We start from the raw sequence: 21,921 nt of genomic DNA on the forward strand, positions 1-21,921 counted from the left end.
AACTTACATTAAACACCGCAAGAGTCTTAAATCTTTAAAGCCCTGTGGAGTTTCAAAGAGCTTAATGATGTTTTCTTTTTAATGACCTTGACCCTAGAAATTAATTTTTTTAAAGTAGTGTTACTGTATTATAGAAAGGGTTCTGAAAATTTTCAAGACATCGTGCAGTACCAATGAAAACACATAGACTTCCTGGTGGTTTCATGCAGGAAAATGTATACGTGTGTGTGTGTGTGTGTGTGTGTGTCTGTGACTGGTGTGGAAGCTGGAAATACCTTCCAGGAAGAGCCGTGCTTTTATTTGTCAGGGCCCCAGAAACTTGCTGTGACCCCAATAAACAAATTCCGCAATTTCGGTGCTTTATGCTGCTGCTGCTGCTAAGTCGCTTCAGTCGTGTCCGACTCTGTGTGACCCCATAGACAGCAGCCCACAAGGCTCCTCCGTCCTTGGGATTCTCCGGGCAAGAACACTGGAGTGGGTTGCCATTTACTTCTCCAGTGCGTGAAAGTGAAAGTGAAATCGCTCAGTCGTGTCCGACTCTTAGCGACCCCATGGACCTACAGCCTACCAGGCTCCTCTGTCCATGGGATTCTCCAGGCAAGAGTACTGGAGTGGGGTGCCATTGCCTTCTCCATCAGTGCTTTATAGGGGGCTTCTAAACAGGAAAAAAAGCAGCTTATTAATGGAAGAATGCAGGCAGAAACTGAATGTCAAGAACCCAGAGAAAGCATTTAGAAAGGGAAGCAACCAGAGAGGTTCCCAGAGGAAGACCATCGAGGGAGGGAGTGGCCCTATCAGACCTCTAACAGAGTGTCCTTGGGCCTCTATGGACCCATGGTGGTCCTGACTGGAGCCTCATAACCTCTCTCTTTTCTGTAGACTCCTTCCTCTTTAACAGCAATGCTTATCATTGGCTGGAATCTTCTATCCCAGAAAGGATTGTAACAACTGGCATTTCTGAGAGGGAAATCTGCTCACCTGTGAAAAGCTCCTGGCAGGCATCTCTGTGGTCAGGCCCATGGAGAAAATGGACCCCCTCCAGGGAGCTGAGCGTTAATGCCCCTCTCACCTTTCATCAGCCCTTCATCTGAGCCACAGGGCCTGGTAGCCCCAAGCCAAGTAGAGAAAGACTAGCTTCTCCAACAGCCTGTGTTTTAGCCATGAGGCTTAACAGCAGGAAGGCTGAATGAAGAGTCGGGAGAACTGGATTGGTCTCTGTACCTGCAGAAGAGTTGCCCAGATTCTCTGGCCTTGTGTTTAAAAAATCTGTAAGATGAAAAAAAATGGTGTTTATCTGTTTGTCATATGGATTTAAGAAAAGAGTTCACATGTGGAAATTTCATTCTGTCAACCCAAAGTAAGAGAATGCTCTTACTTTGATGATTTTGATGAAGATTTTCATGGCGGTCATTTTTGTCACCAAGAGCTTATCAACTTGGCAGAATGTCCAGATATGAACATTGAATGGGTTTCACAAAACTCTTTTATTTAGAAAATGAATTTTGAAGACAAGAAAAAGAAACAAATAGAAGTTGACTCCATGAGTCCTTAGCTCTCCTCTACAAACCAATCTAGTCTTTGGTTAAACAGACCAATATTAGTGGAGCGCTGAGCAACCAGACCATCTATCCATCCATCTGTCCATCCATATATATATTTTTGAGAACTAATATAGTTCCTGCAAGTAAATTGAACTTTAATTTAGTCATATAAATTATGTTATTTTTTTCATATAAGTGAATGTTTATTGGCATGTTCATTGGAGTAATGCAACGGTTTGTCTTTTTTTATTGGAGTACATTTGATTTACAATGTTGTGTTAGTTTTAGATGTACAGGAAAGTGATTTATGACTTAAGTCTATTTTTTCCAGATCATTTTCCCATATAGGTTATTACAGAACATTAAGTATAATTCCCTGTACTAAACGAAATGTCCTTGCTGATTATTTTGTATATAGTTCAGTTCAGTTCAGTAGTGTATATATATTAATCCCAAACTCCCTTTTGGTAACCATAGTTTGTTTTTTAAGTCTGTGACTCTATTTTGTAAATACGTTCATTTGTATCATTTCTCTAGATTCCACATACAAGTGATAACATATGATATTTATCTTCCTCTGACTTAACTTCACTTAGTATAAAAACCTCTAGGCCCACTCATGTTGCTACAAGTGGCATTATTCATTCTTTTTATGACTGAGTAATATTCCACTGTATATATGTATCACATTTTCTTTATCTGTTCCTCTGTCAACAGGCATTTAGGTTGCTTCCATGTCTTGGCTATTGTAAACAGTGGTGCAATAAACATTGGGGTGCATGTATATTTTCTGAGGGTAATTTTCTCCAGATACATGCCCAGGAGTGGGATTGCTGGATCACATGGTAGATCTGTTTTTAGTTTTTAAGGAGCCTCCATACTGTTCTCCATACTGGCTGTGTCAATTTACATCCCCACCAACAGTGTAGGAGGGTTCCCTTTTCTCCGCACCCTCTCCAGCATTTATTCTTTATAGACTTTTTGATGATGGCCATTCTGAGCAGTGTGAAATGATACCCCCTTGTAGTTTGGATTTGCATTTCTCTAACAGTAGTGACACTGAACATCTTTTCATGTGTTTTTTGACCATCTGTATGTCTTCTTTGGAGAAATGTCTGTTTAGATCTTCTGTTCATTTTTTGATTGGGTTGTTTTTTGCTTTAGAGTTGCATGAGCTGATTGCACATTTTGGAGATTAATCCCTTGCATTGTTTGCAAATGTTTTCCTCATTCTGTGGGTTATCTTTTCATTTTGTTTATAGTTTCCTTTGCTGTGCAAAAGCTTATAAGTTTAACGAGGTCCCATTTGTTTATTTTTGTTTTTATTTTTATTACTCTAAGATCCAAAAAGATATTGCTGCAATTTATGTTTTATAGTATCCAGTCTTACATTTAGGTCTTTAGTCCATTTTGCATTTATTTTTGTGCATGGTATTAGAGAATTCTCATTTCTTTCTTGTACATGCAGCTGTCCAGTTTTCCCAGCATGACTTATCAAAGAGACTGCTTTTTTTTCCATTGTATATTCTTGCCTCCTTTGTCATGAAATGAATGACCATTGTTGTTCAGTTGCTAAATCATGTCCAACTCTTTGCAACCCAATGGACTGCAGCATGTGAGGCTTTCCTGTCCTTCACTATCTCCGTGAGTTTGCTCAAACTCATGTCCATTGAGTCACTGATGCCATCCAACCATCTCATCATCTGTTGCCCCCTTTTCCTGTCACTCTCAATTTTCCCCAGCATCTGGGTCTTTTCCAGAGTCAGCTCTTTGCATCAGGTGGACAAAATATTGGAGCTTCTGCTTCAGCATCAGTCCTTCCAATGAATATTCAGGGTTGATTTCCTTTAGGATTGATTGGTTTGATCTCCTTGCTGTCCAAGGGACTCTCAGGAGTCTTCTTCAACTACACAGTTCAAAAACATCAATTCTTTGATGCTCAGCCTTCTTTATGCTCCAACTCTCACATCCATACATGACTAGTGGAAAAACTGTAGCTTTGACTATACGGACCTTTGTTGGCAAAGTAATGTCTCTGTTTTTTTAATACATTGTCTAGGTTTGTCATAGCTTTTCTTCCAAGGAGCAAGTATCTTTTAATTTTTTGGCTGCAGTCACCATCCACAGTGATTTTGGAGCCCAAGGAAATAAAATCTGTCACTATTCCCACTTTTCCCCCTTCTGTTTGCCATGAAGTGATGGGACTGGATGCCATAATTGACCATAGGCTCAGGGGTTTATTTCTGAGCTTTCTGTCCTATTCCACTGTAAGTCCATCTTTGTGCCAGTGCAACATCGTTTTGATTACTATGCCTTATAGTATAGTCTGAAATCAGGGAGCCTGATTCCTAGAGCTCCATTTTTGTTTCTCAAGATAGATTTGGCTATTTGGGATCTTTTATGTTTCCACACAAACTTGAAGATTTTTGTTCTAGATCTGCAGAAAATGGCATTGGTAATTTGATAGGGATTGCATTGAATCTGTCGATCACCTTGGGTAGTATAATCATTTTGACAATATTGATTCTTACGATCTAAGAACATGATATATCTTTTCATATGTTTGTGTCATGATTTCTTTCCTCTTACAGTGTCTTATAGTTTTCAGAGTACAGGTCTTGGAACAGTTCTGTTTTGACTGTAGTGGTTACAGAAATCTCTACTTAGAATCAAATTCCATAGGACTACTAACTACTACTGGACACGACAGTACATGTAGAGACTGATAAAAACTGAATAATGTTTGTAATCTGGTACTGGTTACAGTACCAATGTCAGTTTCCTGCTTTTGCTATTTTTTTAAGCCAAAAAGTATTATTTAGGAAGAGAGAATGTTAAGAATGTTACCAAAAAATTGGAAAACATTGTAAGCATCACAAAATCTGGAATTATAGCATGACATAGTTTTTCTATAGTCATATAAGATTTCACCATGGGGAAAACTGAGTGAAGAGTTTATGGGACACCGTGCAATATATTTAGCAACTTCCTATATGAATCTACAGTCTTTGAATAATATATTAATTTATAATTATTTTAAAATAAAAGGTTAAAAATAAGTAGATGCATATGTAACAAGTTATTGGGATACATATAAAAGCCCCTGAGCATTTTACTTGGCAAACTCTATTCTTCACTAGTTTTACTGCTTTACCAAGGCCCACCTTCATTTTCCCAGAAACTCATTTATTTGCAATGAACAGTTTTAAAACCTTTAATGAAAAGACCTCTGGAAAATTATGATGGATAACTAGTACTCAAAAATCCCATTTAGGAACATGTTAGGTATGTAATCATTACTTTCAGTGGGTGTCATCCTGGAATTTCTTGTTTTTATGGATACCCACTGTAGTACCCTTGCCTGAAAAATCCCATGGACGGAGGAACATGGTAGGCTACAGTCCATGGGGTCGCAAAGAGTCAACACAACTGAGCGACTTCACTTTCACTCTCATTATTAATAGAGAGCTTCCCTGGTGGCTCAGTGGTAAAGAATCCACCTGAAGTGCAGGAGCCACAAGAGATATGGGTTCAATCCCTGGGTCGGGAAGGTCTCCTGGAGGAGGGTATGGTAACCCACTCCACTATTCTTGCCTGAAGAATCCCAGGGACAAAGGATCCTGGCGCACTACAGTACATACGGTTGTGAAGAGTCGGACACGAGTGAAGCAACTTAGCCTGCACGCATTGTTAATAGAAAAATACCTCCACTCAAAGATCTTTTCAACCTATCGATATTAAACTACTGAAATGGGTAAAGAAAAGTGTGAGGGGACACTTGGAAATCACATGTTTATTGATACAGGAAATCACGCACACACACGCACACACACACACACGCACACACACACTCCTGCTAAATTGATTGGATTTGTTGTCAACTCTCTTCCTATAATTTCCATACTAATTAGATCAACTATTGAGCCGTTTCAGTCATCAAAACACCTGGAAACAATGGACCCATTGTCTCTTGCATCTAGACTAGATGGTGATTTGCACTAGAGTTAGGCCCAAGTTAGATAAGAACGTATATTTATTGATCCTTTGGCTAAATTTGAAGTAAATAAGCCCATGGACCCACTTAGAAAGAGAAAGTGAAGTCGCTCAGTTGTGTCCGACTCTTTGCGACCCCATGGACTGTAGCCCACAAGGCTCCTCCATCCATGGGATACTCCAGGCAAGAATACTGGAGTGGGTTGCCATTTCCTTAGGCTGCACCTAAGTTTGTGAATGTTTGTGACTTGACATTGCAATATTTCTTCCAGAAGAAGCAAGACCTGGGAACAGGAGCAGAACAACATTCTCATGGCAGTAATTCCAGCCCTATTAACTTAAGCACTCCTGATATTTGAAAAACAGCAAAGCTACCTTTTTAATGGAAAATTCAAAAATTTAATTTCAAAACAGGAAATATTCTTGAAGCTACCAAAAAAAGCATAGAATTTCATAATGTAGGGTAGTATAGGTATTGTATCAACTATTTAATTTTAATCAAACAGAAGTGTGAAGAAAATTGCATCAACAAAGTTTATCTTATTCTTTTTGTCCTACGATCAAAATTGCCAGCAGACAGGAAAATGGATAGAAGAGCTTTATTCACATTCTAAGTATGACTATTCACCCTATGTGAGTGTAAACAGTCTTCCTACTATATACACATTTAGTTCAATTCTGAGTTACACAGGAAATAGATGTCTAACAATTATTTAACTGGGACTCTAAGAGAGGCAAGGAAACCCAAGAAAAATCGAGAGACAAGAATCAAAGACCAATAGCTCTTAACTTTAGTTATATATGAGAATGTTTAGATACAAAACATTATACAGTTAATAACTTTATGAGTTCCTTTGACCTCAAAATCTATGCATGATGGTCCAAGACCTAGCAAGAGGCTGAGAGGTGAGAGGAGATGGAGACAGATTTTGAGGACAGTGAGACTGTGTATAAAATAGCTGTCACATCAACTATATGCAGATAATCAAACGGCATGAAAGGGATTTGATCAAATCAATAAACCAATCAAATTCATTTGATGACTTCTTCATCTTCCAAATTACCCCACTGCTTTCTTTGTGTTTAGGCTTATAACACCAGGCCCAGGTATTCTTCCTCCCCTGACCTCCCTTCCTCTGGCCCAGATACACACACACACACACACACACACACACACACACACGTTCTAAGCATGTGCTGCGACCCTATATGCCTCCATTACATCTAGAACTAGATTACACAGGCAGGAAAGGGAAGGGCATTTATGTAACCTCATCTCTTCTCTCTGTAACAACTTAAGCCAACACTGTCTTTGGCCACATGTTTCTCAGATCCCTGTGAATTTATTTTTCCATCAGATACCCTCTACACTCCAGAGACATTTCATAATGCTTCCTTAAGGAAAAAGAAAATGAAGCCATGATGATAACGAAGTCTTTATCCAGGCAAGAGGAACAAATTAGTGTTACTTCTGTCCTGGGAAAGATTCCTGTCAACCTTGAAAGTGTCTCCTGACTTATGACTGTAAGTGTGGAGTAAGTATGAACTTGTCTATAAGAATAGAAATTTATAAACCAGGGCTCAACTTTAAATATCACTTCCATTGAGCGCAGCAGCACAGAAGGCATCAGATAGAAGCAAGCTCTCTGGTAACATACACCAGGACTACCACAGCCTCGACTTTCGGTTCTGATGTGAGCTAAGTGAAACCAGGACGGTGGTAATTTTTTGGCTGTAGAAAGGAACACTGGGATCCTTGATGCGGATACCCAGATTATACAGAATACCTCTTATTCAAAGTTCTGCTGAATTTAATGTGTTTTGGAACTCGTGAATCCACAGAACTGACACTCCTCTGAGATAGATTTACTGCATAAGTATCTGGAATCAGAACATGAGGAACAATGGAGAATGGGGCCAACTGTTTCAGAGACTCTTTGGACGTGAAAGATGTGATTCTTATAGTCTTGCGTTCTGCACAGAGCAAGTAACTGAATGATTTCCTACTCTTTAGTGGCCTTCATTTAAACCAAGGAAACTAACCCACTTTGGGGAGAAGCTGTAAGAAGAGTAAGAGCAGTTAAATGAGAGAAGAGAACTGATCCTGAGGAGGCCAAAGAAAAAAAACACAGCCAGAGGAACATGAAGATAGCTTCTATACGAGCATAAGGCGTGTGGTCAAAACGCTGTAGGATCAGGCCAATCTGGTACCTGGCAGAGCTTCCAGAAAAGCAAAGAAAAGAGTGAGGAGAGTATCTAGGGACAAGAGAAAGCATTGCAGGTATAACCTTGTCACTTGTCTGCCCAGCTCTGCTTAAAGTCCTCAACATGGCCCCTATTTTTATTCCACAAGCAAATATGCTTCCAGAAATCTATTGCTAAAGAGCATACAAACATAAGAGTCCAGGGGAATGGGAGGGTTCAGTATCTAAGGAAATCCAACAAAGAAATTATCAGATGACTCAAATTTTTCTCAGTATTATGAAGATACCCTCAAACAGTCCTGATGCAAGTGTCACTCTTGTTCAAGGTGCTATATGGTATGAAATGAGACACACACACACACACACACACACACACACACAGAGCCTGGCTCCAAGATGGCCAAGTGTCCCCCAAATTTTGCCGGAACCACAAAAATGTAGAAACTTCTATTAAGCATGATGATGGTGCCATGGCTGTAGAAGAAAATAGTCCACAATAATAAAGTTTTAAAATGTGCCTTTAAAGGCACTTTTATGCAGCTTTAGGGTAAAGACCCTACTCTTCTGAGTGTCCTAGGCTGGCCCAGTCACTATTAAGATGATCATCCTGGTTGTTCTTTTGTTGTTCAGTCACCACGTCATGTCTGACTCTTCACAACCTCATGGACTGCAGCACTCCAGGCTTCCCTGTCCTTCACTATCTTCCAGAGTTTGCCCAAGTTCATGTCCATTGAATCCGTGATGCCATCATAGTTATTAATGGTGATCATCATAGTTATTAACCATTTATTTAATGATAGCTGCATAATTTTTAAACTCAACACCTGATCAAAATGTGCTGATTGTTTTAACCGTTAATACTGTCCTTTTAACTTTTTTCTCAGATAGTAAGGAATCTGCCTGGGTTCAATCCCTGGGTCGGGAAAATCCCCTGGAGAAGGGAATGGCTTTCCACTCCAGTATTCTTGCCTGGAGAATTCCATGGACAGAGGAGTGTGGTGGGCTACAGTCTATGGGGTCACAAAGAGTCAGACACGACTGAGCAACTTTCACCTCATTTTAACTTTTTTCTTTGAATTTAGATATTTACCAAAAGATGCATAAGACTTGGGGGATTTCTGGAGAAATCAAACTCCTCCATGAAAGCACAAACAAAGCAGCTGAAAGGACTAACCACGTGACTTGTATGTCTTCATTCATCAGACATTTACGGGGCTGCGGCTCCGTACCAGGCTTGTGCAGCACTGGAGATATCGCCATGCACGACATCCCGGCGTTTATATGCCAGTGGGGAAAGGCAGGTGTATTCATTTCTTATGACTGCTGCAACAAGTTATTACAAACTGGGAGCTTTAGAGCAGCAAAACTGTATTCTCACAGTTCTGGGGACGAGGAGTCCAAAACCCAGATGTCAACCGGCAGCTCACCCTGTGAAGGCTCTGATTATTACTATCACCTAATTTTTTAAACGGGGCTTCCCTAGTGGCTCAGACGGTAAAGAATCTGCCAGCAATGCAGGAGACCCAGGTTTGATCCCTGGGTTGGGAAGATCCCCTGGAGAAGGAAATGACAACCCACTCCAGTATTCTTGCCTGAGAAACACCACGGGCAGAGGGGCTAGATATAGTCTTACCATACAAACCCAGTTTACAATTCCTTCAGAAAATAAGTTACATGTATACATTACACTCTTTTTTTTTTAATCTAAAGCCGTTTCTGCTAAAACTTGAAGAGAAAAGCAGCATTTCAATTTACTTTTGTTCTCAATACAGTCACCATTAAAAAATGGAAAACTTAGTTTTCCCTAAGCACATGCAGGGGGCTTCCCAGGTGACTCAACGCCAAGCAGGAGATGCTGGTTCCATCCCTGGGTTGGGAAGATCCCTGGAGAACGAAATGGCAACCCACTCCAGTACTCTTGCCTGGGGAATCCCACGGACAGAGGAGCCTGAGGGCTACGGTCCACGGGGTCGCAAAGAGTCGGACACGACTGAGCGACTAAACAGCAACGGCAACACGTGTACAGATCATTGTTGTTGCAAAAAAAGTCACTCTCTTTTCCTAGGTCTAAATGTTTAGGGAAACTTGCTAGTATATCCACTCCCTCCTTTTTTTCACCAGAATTTCCTGCTTCAATGGGAATGTTTAGGAAGAGCACGAGGAGCTAGATGTTTTCACATGAGACTTTAATAATACTGTACTTTGTATTTACATGCTATATCGTCTCGGTACGTCATAGCTCATTATTGTTTCAAATTTAGAAACCAGTATATGAAAGCACAAGTTTTAGAAGCAGCTCTCCCCTGCCCGACAGCAAGTTATTCATGCCAGGATTGGAACTCAATTACTGACACATGTTTGTAGTCCTACAACTTTCAAAGATCATTTTCATAACATAAAATGAAGTGTTCAGTAAGTAGGACATATCAATTATCAAACATTCAGTTTATTCAAAATAATGTTAAGAACCATGGCGCTTTAATCATACAAATAACTATATTAAACCCCATGTGTGCTCAGTCACTTCAGTCGTGTCCAACTCTTTGGGACCCCATGGACTATAGCCTGCCAGGCTCCTCTGTCCTTGGGATTCTTCAGGCAAGAATACTGGAGTGGGTTGACATTTCCTTCTCCAGGGATCTTCCTGACCCAGGGATCGAACCTGTGTGTACTGCATCTCCTGCACTGCAGGTGAATTCTTTACCACTGAGCTATCAGGGAAGCCCCATTAAACCTCATAGGCCTCCATTAATACAAATATAGATTAAAGATGTCATTCAATTAAAATTAATATTTAATATAGATTCATAAGTGTATATACATATATAATCTAATTAGCTCCACAAAGTGGAATGTATTTCAATCAAAAAGTCAGCACACGTGTTAGCACACTTAAAAATGTGAACTACTGCTTTAAAAAATTTTCACCAACATGCAGTAATTCCAAAGGGCACAAATGCCGCTGGTCAGATTGCTATGTATGCTATCAAGTGTCTCCTCACTGGAATAAAAGCATCCACTGTCTGCTGATTTACTCGGGAACTAAGGTATCCAGTTCTCTAAGCAGTGCTCACTGTTGTTTTAATTCCAGCATCTTGAACACTCATATGTTGGGGAGATTCTGTAAGATCTGTCTCCAGGAAGCACAGGCTACCATGTGGGCATCATAAGGAATATTAGCAAGTGACTGAGTCAGCTTCTTGATTATTGTTTTCAAACACTGATGGGCAGCATTCAAATCTCTGTCAAACTGCTGTCCTTCAGTTTGTACAGCCAAATGACTGCAGATGTTTCTAAACTCAACACTGTCCTGAAGTGAAGAGCAAACACAAACAAGCAATTAGGTTACAGAGGACAGTTTTCACTCCCATCTTTTCTGATAACAGAATCTCAATTTTCTTCTCAGAGCATCATTTTCCTCCATTCTCAGCCCACATAGTTTGACCAAAGCTAACCCTACTCCACAACTCCAGGGGCAAGGTCAATCAGAGCACATCATCCCTCAGCCACTTCGATTGACCAGGGATGGGCAGATGACCTAAGATGGATCAGCAAGCCACAGGCCCAGGAGATTGCTCAACTGGGAAAGAGAATTTCTATTTAACTGGAGCTGTTGGAAAACATCTTGCTACCATAAGGACAGAATTCAAATGAAAGTAAAGCCAACACATTAAAAAAAAAAAGTAGAAACAAGAGATTAAAAGGGACTGACTTCAATTACATTTTCTGAGCATGTCAATCTATCTGTGCTTGGACAATAAATCCCAGGATTTTTTAGCTATCTGAATCAATAAATATTTCTTTCTACTTAAGCCATTTGGAGTTGAATTTCTCATGTGTGCTAAGTTGCTTTAGTCATGTCCAACTCTTTGCAACTCTCTGGACTGTAGCCTGCCAGGCTCCTCTGTCCATGGGATTCTCCAGGCAAGAATACTGGAGTGAATTTCTCTTATTTGTTCTTAAAAGAGCTTTGATGAATACACAGATAGACTCTGTTCCTTTTATTCCACAATTACTATCTTCAAGATTCCAAAAACAGGATTTGGTATTTAATGAACATGGTCCCAAGAAATATTTGATGCAAATCTAGAAAGAGTTCACAAGTAGTTTTAAAGAATGAACTAATTAAATAGATCTTTAATTTTCAAATATTTCACATTCTAAAATCCATTGCATGTAAACGGTACACGGAAATTATTCCCCATCAGAGATAATGTTGACTATATGTTTTATTTTAAATACAGTTGACTCAAACAGCACAAGATTGAACTGCACAGATACATTTATATGCAGATTTTTTCCAATAAATATGAACTACAGTACTAGAGGTTCAGACAGTAAAAGTCTGCCTGTAATGCAGGAGACCCACATTCGACCCTGGGTCAGAAAGGGCCTCTGGAGAAGGGAATGGCTACCCACTCTAGTATTCTTGCCTGGAGAATTCCATGGACAGAGAAGCCTGGCAGGCCACAGTCCATGGGGTTGCCATGACTGAGCGACTAACACTTTCACACTATCCATAGTTAGTTGAACCCATGGATTTGGAACCCTGGAGCTGGAGGGCCAGCTATAAAATTATACACAGATTTCTGACTGCTTGGAGGGCGAGCACCTCTAACCCTATCCTTCAAGACTCAAATGTACATGAAAATGACTCCGCCCAGACTTCTGGTTCTGTCACTTGGCACATACAGTTTCCCTATACGGTCTTGCTACTAAATTCTAAGCAGTAGAACAAACATCCTTTCTGAGCTTGCAAGGGAGTAATGGAAACTTCCAAGGGCCAATTATAAAAGAAAGGCAAATTACTTTAGCTGCGTGCCAATACCTATCAAGAAGAGAAAGTTGGTTTCTCTTGAGCTGGGTTTGGGGTAGAAGGTAAAGTTGTCCTTATGAATGTGCAACGGCAGACCTGTACATACAGTAGTTCCCGTTTGGAGTTGCCCTCTATACCATATACATGTTCGTAGAGCACTCATGCCAAGAAGTTAATTTAAAAATTGGAACTGGTCTGAAATATCCATGGACACACGGCAAAAGCAAACAAAAGCCTATTCCACAGAAACCTGTTCACAACCCATGCCCCACAATAGTACTGCCAGAAAATCTATTGAAGACAAACTTAAAATATGAAATTTAAAGTACAGTCCACCCTGATATAGTATATATAATGCAGGGCAGAATTAGACTCCAAGAATTTCAGGTATAAATTACAAAATATATGTATCACGGTTAAAGATATAAAAGAAAAAAGTCAGAAAAAACTCCCAAGAAAAAACAAGGTTGAAAAAGAAACTAATCCCACTTCTGGAAATGACAACTATCACGACAAATTAAAAAACTCAATGGGAAACACATTAATAAACACAGCTGAGGAGAAGATTAGTAAAGTGGATGATAAGTTTGAGAAAATTATCCAGAATACAAAATAAAGACTTGGGAAATATGAGAAGTTAACTGACATAGACGACAGAATGACAAAGTATGACAAATACATTTTCAGGAGAGAGAAGAAAGAACGAGAGAGAAGCAGTGGTCAAAGAGAATAATGGATAAAAATTATTCCAAATTGATTCAAAATGTGAATCCTAAGATTCGGGAAACAAAACAAGCTTTGAGCAGAAAAAGGTAAATGAGATGCAAATCTAAACTCATTAAGGTAAAACTGCTCTTAAAAGCAACCATATAGGAAAAAGATGGCACTCAGTCTGGATAACCAAACAGCTAAGTTCCAGCCAACTTCTAAGCCACAACAATTGAAGATAACAAATTCTTCAAATAACTGTCCACCAAGATTTTTTTTTAATTCCACTGAACTACCATTTAAATCTCAAGGCAAAATAAACGTGCATTCATTTCAAAGCACAAAAGGAATTATCACAGTAGACATTCACTGTCAGGTCTTCTTAAAGATATAATTCAGAAAGAGGAAATTCAGAGAAAGAGATGTAAGACGCAACAGTGAACAAAGAAACTTACAAACACAGCATAAATCTAAAGATTTGGTTAATCAAAACAAAAATTTTAACAACTTGGGTTTCACGAAAGCAAGACGGTTGTAAAACACTGAGGTGCAGTCCCGTGTAGGATGCGGTGGCGTTCTAAGGCATTGCATCATTGAAGACGAAAGTGGCAAAGGTGATCAGTTTTAGGCTTGTTAAGTATGCCTGTGAGAAATGTAAGGATCATTGTTAAAAGCAGAGAAATACGAGGCCAGAAAAGTGGTGCCACGCAGGATGGAGCAGTAGTGTTCAGATGCCCCTTCCCAGACCGAGTAAAGCATCCCAGGCTTTGAGGCCCCTTTCCTGTGGCTGCAGCAGACTTCGACCATGTCCAGAAGATAACAGTACTGGAGTTTCTGTCCATGGGAAACCTTCTGTGGTATACAAATTTTTTTCAAGTATAGAAATAGTACATAATATTTCAGAGTCAGCAGAGGGAAAAGATATATCGAAACTTTATTGATCCTACTGATAGAAGGTAAAAACGGAGAAATAAAGGATTCAAACATAAAGCAAGATGAATAGAAACTAAAATGTGGCACAAATAAACCTATCTACAAAACAGAAGCAGACTCAGACGTAGGGAAGAGACTCGTGGCTGCCAGGGTTGTGGGCGGCAGGGTAGAATGATGGTCTGGGGGTTTGGGGTAGGTAGATGCAAACCATTATATATAGGATGGATAAACAACAAGGTCCTACTGTAGAGCTCAGGGAACTGCATTCAACATCCTGTGATAAACCATAATGGAAAAGAATATAGAAAAGAATGTATGTATGTGTAAAATGGAGTCGTTTTGCTGTACAGCAGAGATTGGAGCAACACAGCAAATCACCTATACACCAAATGAAAAAGCACCAAATAAGTCACTTTTTGAAATACAGTGGTTCCCAGGTTGGATATTCAAATTTTATCTGAATGCTACAAGCAAAACATTTAAAACTAAAAACATCCAAGATTGAAAGTAAAGGGATACTAAATATATATCAAGCAAAGTAAAAATAAATCCGGAAAAATCATTTTTAGGGATAAAATAAACTGCAACATGGACTATTGCCCAAGAAGACAGTTTTGTACTTGTGTGTGTCTAATATGATAACCTCACCTTACACTCAATCCACAGACATAAAGACTAATTTTAACTCATCTTTCTCAGAAACTGATCAGACAACAGGACAATCAGCCTAGAGAGAAAAGACTGAAAATCTTTTCTAATCATAAGCTTGGTCTAATGGAGACAAGCAAATATATGTTATTCTCAAACATCTATGGATTACTTATGAAAGATGAAAGTGAAAGTCGCTCAGTTGTGTCCGACTCTTTGAGACCCCATGGACTATACAGTCCATGGAATTCTCCAGGCCAGAAGACTGGAGTGGGTGAAAGTGAAGTCGCTCAGTCGTGCCCAGCTCTTTGCGACCCCATGGATAGTAGCCTGCTTCAAGCTCCTCCATCCATGGGATTTTCAGGGCAAGAGTACTGGAGTGGGTTGCCATTTCCTTCTCCAGGGAATCTTCCCAACCCAGGGTTCGAACCCAGGTCTCTCACATTGTAGACAGACGCTTTACCATCTGAGCCACCATCTGAGCTACTAGAGTGGGTAGCCTTTCTCTTCTCCAAGGGATCTTCCCAATCCAGGAATTGAACCAGGGTTTCCTGCATTGCAGGCAGATTCTTTACCAACTGAGCTATGAGAGAAGCCCTATGACTTTATGGTAATGCCACAAAAAAAAATCTCAATTAATATCAAAGGTTATATCATTCAAATCAGAAAGGAAAAAAATGAGAAACCAATAATATAGATAACCTTCCCCAAACAAGTATGACTTAAAAATCCACTTCTAAATAACTCATGGGTCAGTGAAAAAAATAATTGAAACTTTAAAATGCTCTATTTGTTGTTGTTCTTCAGTTGCTAAGTCCTGTCCAATTCTTTGCAACCCCATGCACTTCAGCATGCCAGGCTTCCCTGTCCTTCACTGTCTCCCAGAGTCTTGCACAAACTCACGTGCATTGAGTCGGTGATGCCAACCAACCATCTCATCCTCTGTTGCCCACTTCTCCTCTTGCCCTCAATTTTTCCCAGCATCAGAGTCTTTTCCATTGAATTGGCTCTTCACATCGATGGCCAAAATATTGAAGCTTCAGCGTCAATCTTTCCAATGAATATTCAGGGTTGATTTCCTTTAGGATTGACTGGTTTGATCTCCTTGCTGTCCAAGGGACTCTCAGGAGTCTTCTCCAGCACCACAGTTCAAAACATCAAGTCTTGGGCCTTCAGCCTCCTTTACAGTTCTGCTCTCACATCTGTACATGATTACTGGAAAAACCATAGTTTTGACTAGATGGACCTTTGTTGGTAAAGTGATGTCTCTGTTTCTTAATGTGCAATCTAGGTTGGTCATAGCTTTTCTTCCAAGGAGCAAGTGTCTTCTAATTTCATGGCTGCAGTCACCATCTGCAGTGATTTTGGAGCCAAAGAAAATAGTCTGTCACTGTTTCCATTGTTTCCCCATTTATTTGTCATGAAGTGATGGGACCAAATGCCATGATCTTAGTTTCTTGAATGTTGAGTGTTAAGCCAGCTTTTTCACTCTGCTCTTTCACCTTCATCAAGAGGCAGTTTAGTTTCTCATTGCTTCCTGCCATTATAGTGGTATCATCTGCGTATCTGAGGTTGTTGATATTTCTTCTGGCAATCTTGATTCCAGCTTGTGAGTCATCTAGCCCAGCAATTAGCGTGATGTACTCTACATAAAAGTTAAATAAGCAGGTTGATAATATATAGCCTTGATTTACTCCTTTTCATACTGAACAATTATGGAAATAACATATTACAATTTGTGGGATGTAGCTCTGATGATAAAAGCATAGACTTAAATGCTTATAGAAGTAAAGAATAACCACTTAACCAATGAAAATCCATGAGCTATGCATTCAAGGCAATAACTTAAGAGAAACAGATAATTAAAAAAAAAAAAAAAAACCTAAAAGTTGAACAAAGTTTGACAAGGAGCTAGTTTTTTTTTTTTTTTTTTTTCCCCTAATTCTGTGTGAAAAGGGAAGCTATTCTTCTCCCTAATAAAAACTCTTTCTGTTGGGTGAGAAGAACCTGGGTTTCTGGCAAAGTGTTTACTAGAAAACATTCTCCAAGAAACAAAACAAACGTCCATTCATTCCATTCAGCAGACAACAGCAGCAGGACTCCGTGTGGGCTAACACAGCATAGTCACCTTCAGGAGTATTCACAGGTTACCACCCTTCTAGAATGCTTTTCTCCTTAAAGCATTCTTGTTTCCCTGCCTTTGTGTGTTGCTTATTTATTTTCTGCTCAGAAGGTATTAAGGGGCCCTGTAGATAATCTGTCCCACAGGTTTTGGAGTAACCTATATTGCTGGAGCATGTTGCTTGGAAATGAGAAAGCAGAGGGAAAAAATGACTCTGGACTGCTTTCCCAAGATCCACATCAAGGGAAATTGTCCAGTTGCTTTATAGAAGTAATCCAACTCTAAGTACAAAGTGGAAGGATCAAAGACAACGTGCAAAAGGAAATTTAAAATAAAAGGAACCACCAAAATGTGTGCTGACGTGTGCCTATTACCCAGTCTGCAAAGGCATTCATCACCCAGAGAAGATTAAAATGCCTTTAAAAACATATTTGTAGGCTGAAAATCTGAAGCCAATTTCACATTTACTGTAAAGAATCAAAGAAGGCATCTTTAGGGAAAGTTATACATACAATAAAATTCCACTGCTGAGCTATACTGGTCCCTGAGGCCCTAGGTAAACTTCAGATCTCTGTCAAGCTTTGCAAAGTCTCTTTATTTTACTATTTTAGTACAGTATTTCCATTTAATCCTTTCTCAAATATATTAACAGTCAAAGAAAACAAATTAATAGGAATAGGCTTTCCATGGGACTCTTAAGCCAAGGAAGGGAAAAATAAAACAGGTGGTTGCTTCCCTTCCTTTCTGGAAGGTCTGAAGGCCAACTATGGATCCAACAACCATGACCTCCAACCCAACCTCTCCTGCAGAAGGCAGGGGCACCAGTGACAGCCTTAAAGACACAGCATATAAAATGGCACATAGGTTTTCAGTAGAAACTCACATGATCAATATCAGTGATGATTTCACTTATGGTGCTTTCCACTCAATGACAGAAGGCATCCTCCCAGCAGCTTTTATTTAGCAAGTCCCAGATGCTTCCAGAAATGACGTAATATCCTACACGGTGCTTTGAGCGCTTTGCCAGAATTAGAACACGATGGTGGCTGAGCAATCAAAAAGCAGGTTTTGGAACGTCTAAAGCCTTGTGTAATCTCAGATTTTGGATATGAAATGTATTGATTGCTACAGTGGTCCAAATCGATGGCCAGCACTTACATTTTAAAATGAGTTGAGATAATCTCTCATGACTCAACTAATCTACTGGGACAATGGCCTCAGTCTGTTTGCCTGTTAATAAATCTGTTAAATTTATTTCAAATGTGTACCTAGCCTGTAATACATGACTTATTACTACACTGGATAAAAGGCAATAAGACATGGCACTTGACCTCTAAAGAGCTTATAACTTAGTAGAAGGAATCACACACATACGGCATATCTCCCAGCGTCCAACGAAATGTGATGAGTGAGGGATATGGTAAAAAAAAAAAAAACCAACATAAAAACCCAGTCCTACAGAAGAACAGACATTTATAGACTCATGATCTAAACATTGTACACAGTTCATTCTGTGGGGAAATGCTTTCAATAGCATACCTGATGTGTGATTGCCCAAAATTTGCAAGATGCGCAAGACGAAAAAGCTATGAAGATTGTCTGAACAAAAATGTGAATGTACTTAACACTACCCTTAAAACAGTAAATTTCGCTTTGTTTTTTTTTTTTTTTCCTTCCTACTACAATTAAAAAAAAAAAAAATAGTGGTTGAGACTATCAGGTTACTGCCAGCCTTTGTAGAAGGGAGTGGAAATTTGGATGAGGTATCAGCGAAATGGTAGGTGAGAAGGACTGCACAGTTGCTATAAGAGAGACGGTGTTGGGGAAAGCAGTATTTGACTCATAGAGGAAAGAGATGGCCCAGAATTAGAATGAATGATACTGTTACTGAAAGGTGTGTGGTCTGGCTGCTTACTGCTCAAAAGCCAATAAACAGGCCAGACTGGTGGGAAGGAAAGTCTGCTTTATTTCAGAGGCCGGCAACTGGGGAGGGGAGGGTGGCAGACATCTGGAAAGTCGACTCCCACTCCGCCACCCTTCCGCATTGGCAACCAGCGTGCAGCTTTTATAGATAGAAGTGGGGAGGGGGCTACATGCAGGAACAGCACAGTCAGCTCTGACAGTCATCTTCAAATTGGTCATCAGGGGTCTGACCAGCATTATGTTGGTTATCTAGGTACAGTTATTCTTCAGTTCCAGGGTCCACTTGTTCCCATTTTTTGCAGTCAGTTCTCGGAATTGTGGCAGCTCATGTCCTGAGTTCAGTCTGGTCATCATGTAGTTAACTTGTGCACCTCGTGTTTTAGTATCTATGAGACAGCTCACAGGATATGGCTCAGAATATTATCTATAGCCCTTGAGAAAGAACTAAAGGTCCTTGACTATTGTTAATAACTACATTATTATCATTTAGTCTCCTTTGACTCTTTTTTCTTTTCTTTTTTTTGACTCTTTTTTCTTTGTTTCCATGTTTCTCATTTCTCTGATTAAATTTATTCTTTGACTAAAATTTTCCATAGACAAAAGGCAAACATAGGTCAGGGGCCGGTGGGGGGTGGAGGCAAGGACCGTAGTGTCCTGCTCAGTTTCAATAGCAGCGAAAACCTGGAGCCAAGTCGGGCCTGGGACTGGGAGGAGATCAGTCTGAAAAAACAACAGAGCATCATGTTACCTATTCAGAATAAGCTGGTGCAGAAAGCCTTGAATGCCAGTCAAGTCCCTGGAACTTCTGAGCATGGCAAACCAGCATTTGAAGAACACTGGTCAAGCCTATGAGCCTGAGCACCTATTAGGCGCCAGGCTCCAAGTGAGGCTCCTTATACGCCATATTTCACTCAGCCCTCACAATCATCCAGGAATTAGAGATGAAAAGAAATGCTGCTTGGAGAAATTAAATGACATCCCTAAATCACACAGCAAGTAAGTGGCAGAGCTGAAATTTACCTCTCTCTCAAAACTCAAGTGTTCATCAAAGACTCACCCCACATCAGAGCCTGGGCCAGATGCCAGGGCGACAGAGAGCAGAGCTCGCCATCCAGTGCTGGAGACGGACCAGTGAATGGGAGGGGCAGAGCTGCAGATGCCACTGTGGGGTGAACAGGGACACCGTGGAAGCCAGCTAAGAGCGCCCAACTAGCTTTAAGGGAGGAACAAAAATGTCTCCTTGTGAATTGTTACATGTTTCTTTTCTGGCTATATTCATGCTGTTTTTCTTAAGGTTAAATAAGCGTTACGAAGCTCAAATTGGCGGTGCTCATATCCAAACTGAAGACTGTCCCGTTGGTCCTGCCCTCTTCTCTGCAACATATTTGAGACGGCTTGGTTATCTGGAAAGGATTCAAGGCATGGAAGCTTCCACGGCCCATGTAAAGCCAACTCCTAGCTAATCAGAGACCTCCTGGCCAGAGCTCTCCCTTCCTCTGCTCTGTTCTCTCCCACCCAGTGTCAGGGAGGTCTCTTACAAAATCCACCCCACGTGTGCTTCTCTGCATCATACACTGTGTTTATTAAGAATGCACACGTCTGGAACCTTTGAACAACTGAAAATGCACCTGCAAAGTCCAGAAAGGAAAGAAAAGCTAAGCTCCTTTTTAGCTTTTTACTGAAAATAAACACTCCCATCAAAACCAAAGGCTTGAAAGCAAAAAGAATCTGGCAACAGGAGTCAGTTTCAAAGCTTGTTTTCTGAAACCAACACCAATGGATAATAAAGTCAAAAATAAAAAATGACTTTATAGATTCTATAATACAGATAACTTTTAAACAATACACAAAGGTTTTTTTACCCCCCCCCACCACATCACCTTCAAAATCATGTCTAGATCTTCATAAACTATAAATCAATTCATATTCCCTTCACCTCTGGCTTTAAGATAAGTTGGTTCTTTCCAAAACAGTCCTGTCTTGAGCTACTTGCTCTTATAATGGTCTCCACAAGCTTGTTTCTTCTCACATTCTCCCTCCCACTCTCCCCAATGCCTAGCATCTTCTGCAAAAAGCATTAATGAAAGAGCTTCTCCCCAGCTCTCTGTGATAAGGCCTGACCTTAGTGAACTTTGGCCTGGACAGCCGACCACTCTCCACTAAAGCTGCCCAGGGGCTGGCCCTACAGGGGAACACGGACCCCTCCCCTGGACCCATCAGAGTACTCCACATTGGATACGCATGTAAAATGGGACTGTTGTTTCTCTATTTTAGAGGGATGTTATGAAAACCACACTATCAGGAACAGTATACTACAAATTGCCCCAGCTGCTCCTCGTTCATTGGTATCTGGCTTTAAACCACAAATTCACAGGGCCCAGAACAGTCACCAGTTGCCTAAACTCAAGGTCAATCTCAAGTAGATACGAACTGTGTATTAATAAAACACCCAATGAAGAACCACGGTATCTGCCAGTCACCATAAAAAGTCTATCGTCCACAGGAAATTAAACATTTTTACTTGTGGTGTACCCAGTGTAAACGCTCACAAGTGACTATGGTTCCTTATGCATTTGCTTTGGGTACAGTACCATTTTCATTAGGAAAGTCCAGTGAAAAGCACTTTGTGATGGATACAAGCACTCGATTCAAGTGTGCTCACAAGGCAAACCCCAAAATCGTAAAATGAAGCACAGCCGCATTTCCACACGACATTACACATTTAAGTATTTAGTTTTGTTTTAGGGCCATCTTGCAATATCTTTCCCCAAATGTTGATTTCGGAAAGATATTACATCCTGGTTTTCACATCATTCACCTTATAAGGAAAGACAAAGCCACAACGAAGCTACTTCTAGGGCTGCTACTGAGCCTTTCCTGACATAGACATGCAATTTTGTCCCAAATAAAGAGCACTCCCCTGGCCATGGCTACTAATAATATAACCATGAGAATTTACTTATTCAATTGGAATATTAGAAATTTGTAAAGACGCCATTCTCAAATTTGCAGAAACTGGCTTTATTAACCAAT

The 21,921-nt window shown here is 40.2% G+C and overlaps 1 protein-coding gene across 1 annotated transcript in view; it reads right to left on the reverse strand.

Annotated features, from left to right (window-relative positions):
- Positions 1 to 10,185: 10,185 nt before the first annotated feature.
- Positions 10,186 to 21,921, reverse strand: part of DLEU7 (deleted in lymphocytic leukemia 7) — a 51,413-nt gene continuing 39,677 nt past the window's right edge. The window contains 1 exon segment of the mRNA XM_059892318.1: positions 10,186 to 11,048. Within this exon segment, the coding sequence (XP_059748301.1) occupies positions 10,842 to 11,048 (207 nt within the window). The 3' untranslated portion in view covers positions 10,186 to 10,841.

This window comes from Bos taurus, chromosome 12, assembly GCF_002263795.3.
Source record: "Bos taurus isolate L1 Dominette 01449 registration number 42190680 breed Hereford chromosome 12, ARS-UCD2.0, whole genome shotgun sequence".
NCBI lineage: Eukaryota > Metazoa > Chordata > Mammalia > Artiodactyla > Bovidae > Bos > Bos taurus.